General features: G+C 36.7%; 1 protein-coding gene across 1 annotated transcript in view; it reads left to right on the top strand.

Moving 5' to 3' along the window:
- Positions 1-236: 236 nt before the first annotated feature.
- Positions 237-4,521, top strand: part of gtpbp2b (GTP binding protein 2b) — an 18,519-nt gene continuing 14,234 nt past the window's right edge. Inside the window, exons 1-2 of the mRNA XM_010770409.1 lie at positions 237-589; positions 1,853-1,879. Coding sequence (XP_010768711.1) covers positions 401-589; positions 1,853-1,879 — 216 coding nt within the window. The 5' untranslated portion in view covers positions 237-400. The remainder of the gene's footprint in view (positions 590-1,852; positions 1,880-4,521) is intronic.

Here is a 4,521-nt window from a genome sequence, read left to right on the forward strand (position 1 = left end):
CCATTTAAAAACGTTTAGACCCTAATAATTTGAATAAGGGTTGTAAAAGTGTTCGTGCTGGGTATTTTATCGAGTTAAAAAATAATTATATGCTGATTTACAGACTACTCTTTCCCAATGCAAGTCAATGCTGCACTTTCTCAATTTCAAAATTACGTCACTGAAGTTGTAGTACCACCGTTTGGCCACTACGTCCATTCACAGAAATCGGCTTCATATCGGCTCTTCCTGGTGTCTTGTTGTGATGCTGAGGAGAGAGCATCCTCCGCTGCAGCTTTATCAAGCAGGCAGGCCGTGTGTTTTCATAGATGCAATGACAGAAAGAGGAGATTTATTATTCTTACTACAGGTTATATTATCACCGTGAGTTCACACTGCTCTCGGTGGCATCCTGAGCTCCATGATGGTGGATTTATCCGGGAATGGTGCAGTGTCGCCCGGACACACCAGACACGGACAGGGCTCCGGGAATACCGGGAAGAAAACGTCGAAAAAGTCGAGAACGAAAAGAGGAAAACGAGGCAGGAAAAGACGGAATAAAAAGAACATCAGGAACAACAAAACACCACCACCGTATTTCCCACCGGAGGTAGCTAACATCCGGGACATCAAGCCTGCTAAAGTAGCAACAAAGCTAATAGTGCTGCAGTAAACCCTGCTAGTTTAAAGCTAACTACTGATACACAGAGGTGGGAAGTAACCAAGTAGATTTACTCAAGTACTGTACTTAAGTAACATGTTGATATACTTGTACTTTACTTGAGTATTTCCATGTTATGTTACTTTGTACTTCTACTGCACTACATTTATCTAATAGCCTACCTTTAGTTACTTTGCAGATCTGGATTAATGATGTGAAATATAATCAACTCTTAAATCAGACTTTAGTTTCACCTGGAGTAAATTCACAAGCGACCCTGCAGTATACAAAGTCATGCAAACTAGCTGCACCTTTACCAGCTTTGAGAACACTTTAATGATCAATAATTATAAAACAAATCATATGTATTATTCTGAAATGGACTAATCTGCACAATGAGAACCTTTGGTACTTTAAGTATATTTTGATGTAAATACTTTCATACTTTTACTTTAGTACATTTTGAGTGCAGCACTTTTACTTGTAACAGAGTATTCCTACACTCTAAAACTTCTACTTAAGGAACCAGAATCAGAATTCATTTATTTGTCCCACAGCAGGGACATGTACAGTGTTACAGCAAAAGTGGCAGAGCAGGTAGAAAAAGGCATGCAATAATAAGGAAAAGCACACATAAGTAATAAAATAAAGACAAATAAGTACACAACCATGGTACCATACATTTAAGTACAACTAAGTGACACATTGCATATTAAAGTATTGCGACTTTAATAAAAAAAAAAGTTTGGGACAATTATGAAAATATGTATTTTTTACATAAAGTAATTATAGCACCAGTCAAACTGCAAATAAGTGTTTGTGTTGCACATTGCATGTTTATTGCACAAGACTTCATCAATCTCAATACTCTCAAGCCAACGACTGATGGGATGTAAGAAGTATTCAGATGCTTTACTTGAGTAAAAGTGCATTCAAAATCTAACTTTAAGTAAAACTACTGGCATCAAAATTACAGCAGCATCAAAATATACTAAAAGTACCAACAGTAAAAGTACTTATTGTGTGTAATGTGCCATTTCAGAATCATATATACAAAATTACTTGATCATGATTATTGATTGCAGAACTATTTGTCAGACAGTACGCTCAATTAAGGGAGCATATACTTTTTTGCCGTTTACATTTTAAGTTGAGTCCTTTAAACATTTGTCTGTTGTCCTCATACGTCTTCTTTCTCTCCACTATTTCCAGGCTGAAGAAGGAAACATTGAGTACAAGGTAACTAACTCTTTGTTTACTGCTCTGATTCAGTCTATTGCAGGCTTTGCACTTCAACTATGAACTGTAGAACACGCTGAATGTATATTATCTACTTCTGTAATTCCTCTCTGAATGCTGAGAGAGATGATTTGTCGGGAGTCGGGACAGATTTGGGGTGCAGCTCTTCTGGGAATTACTGACAAAAATGGGATATAATAAATGTCAATAAACAAACAATTCTTAAAATCCATACTGGCTTTTCGATGTCTTTCATACAGGAGGACAGTATGAGCATAACACAGGTATTACATTTAGTTATATGTGTTATTAAAACATGCAGGAAACACTACTGACTGAATTTAACTTTAAACAATTCTTCCTTTATTTATATTCCATTATATTTGAGTTTATTTAAGTTTGGGGCTCTCTGCTGGAACTGCTACCTCCGCGACCCGACCACGGATAAGCGGGAGAAGATGGATGGATATATTTGACCGTTACCACTTTAATTTGGTTTAAGCTCGTTAAGCTATGACTCTTGTTTCTTGCCATAAAAATGTTCCATAAAGTCTGTTGTGGTTTTTATGGAACATTTTTATGGCAAGAAACAAGAGTCATAGCTTAACGAGCTTAAACCAAATTAAAGTGGTAACGGTCAAATATATCCATCCATCTTCTCCCGNAATAGAGAGGGTTGTGTTTTCTGACACTTGGTGAGTTCCCTGGAACACCGGGGACACATATTCATGTAGAAAAGATGTACAAAAGTTCATTTTGCATGATAGGTCACCTTTACATTTTTTCTCTTTTTTTTTCTTTTTAGATGTTATTAATAACTGCATATCTACCAATCTATGTGTCCTTTGATGCCAATCTTTTAATATTTTTTGTTTTTAAATCACACGACTGCCCTTCAAGCCAATCAGAATCGAGCTGCCGCTATTGAGAGTGAAACTGAGTATCTGCTGCAGCTTTTGGAGCAAGTGAATACTTTGCTCTGCAGCTGGATGAGAGCACGGATGAAGCAAATGTCGCAGAATTGTTTGCATACATCAGATTTATTTCAGAAGACAACTTTGTTGAGGAAATATTATTTTGCAAAGTTTGAGATGGTGTACTCATCTAAAACTTGGAAGAGACTCTTCATTTCCCAAGTTTTAGATGAGTACATCATCTCAAATGATCTTGACTGGTCTCGTTGTGTGGGTGTTAATATTACTGTTGAATATTATATATAATATTAAAAAGGCATAAATAGCTTTCAAAAATGCAAAAAATATATGTTAATTGTTCATATTACTGTTCAAAATTATATAATATATATTATAAAGACAGAAATCACTTTAAACATGTTTTAAAAATGTGTGTACTGTTGATATTACTTTTTAATATTGTGTTAAGAATGTTTATAACAGAAGACACAATGAATGTAATGAATGACAAACAAAATATAAATACAAATTTTTTTTGGAAGAATAACTGATTATTAATTATTAATACAAATATATATTAAGAAAATGTATTAAGCTGTATGATTAATTTGTCATATTTTCCATCATAATGTAATTTTAAAAAATGCCAACAGGGGGGTCCCCGCCAGAGGATAGTGCTATATGGGAGTCCTTGGCATGGCAAAGTTTGGGAACCCCTGGTCTAATGGACCGGTCGCAAAAAGAAGTCTGAAGTATTGAAGAAAGAATTACCCACTTCTAACTTGATTTAATACCTTAGCAAAGAGTTTACTAATGACTTTCTTGTCCCAATTGCTAGTCTCAAGTACTCTTCGACACAGTGCCATTTAGAGTGAAATAGACAATAAAGCAGGTCAATCAGAGCAGACTGGGCTCTGGTTTCAGACAGAGGGTGGAAAGAGGTGCTGCAGCACAGGCATTATGAGAAAAATAAAGAGCTTGTTGAACATTAAAGCTTGTAAACATGTCCCAGTAGAGGCACAACATCCAAATGAGCAGAGTAGGACCCCTTAATCGTTGGCTAGACCAGTTGTAGTGATTGTGAGAAGAGTTATTTGCAGCTGAATATGGCAACAGTCAAAGAAACACCTATACTGACTTTCCATATGTCAGTGAGTCAATCATTGGGAGAGTAAATGAGAAATATAATCTATGGGACACCTTGCCTGCTTACCTATGATGGCCTGTTTGATGCTGGAGTGAACAGGCAGGATGTTTTTGTGGATGAGCTCCATGGGCCCCGGCCGGTGGGAGATCTTATCGTTCAAATCATCGGCCAGGCGAGCTCTCTTCAGCTGCATCTGCTTGGCCTGAAGAGACGGCTCCGCTGACAACTCTGGAAGCATGCAGACACCAAACATGAGATTTATTTTTACCCGTGTGCTAGGACTCTGAGAAGTTATTAGTCAGAGTTGCCTAAAGTCCAGACAGCAGAGATGGCAAAAGTACACACATCCTTTACTCAAGTAGAAGTACAGATACTCGTGTTTAAAAATACTCTGGTAAAAGTAGAAGTACTGACTAAACTTCTTTACTTAAAAGTAAAGAGGCTTCGAAATGTACTTAAGTAAAAAAGTACCCGTAACTAGCAGCTGTTTTAAAGAGTACCTGAGCTCTCTTTATATTAATAGAACAATAATGTAATTGTTAGCTAATGAATGTTTCCATGCTGAACAACGGCAACATGAC

Source organism: Notothenia coriiceps, unplaced genomic scaffold (assembly GCF_000735185.1).
Source record: "Notothenia coriiceps isolate Sejong01 unplaced genomic scaffold, NC01 NC01_scaffold00008957, whole genome shotgun sequence".
Lineage (NCBI taxonomy): Eukaryota > Metazoa > Chordata > Actinopteri > Perciformes > Nototheniidae > Notothenia > Notothenia coriiceps.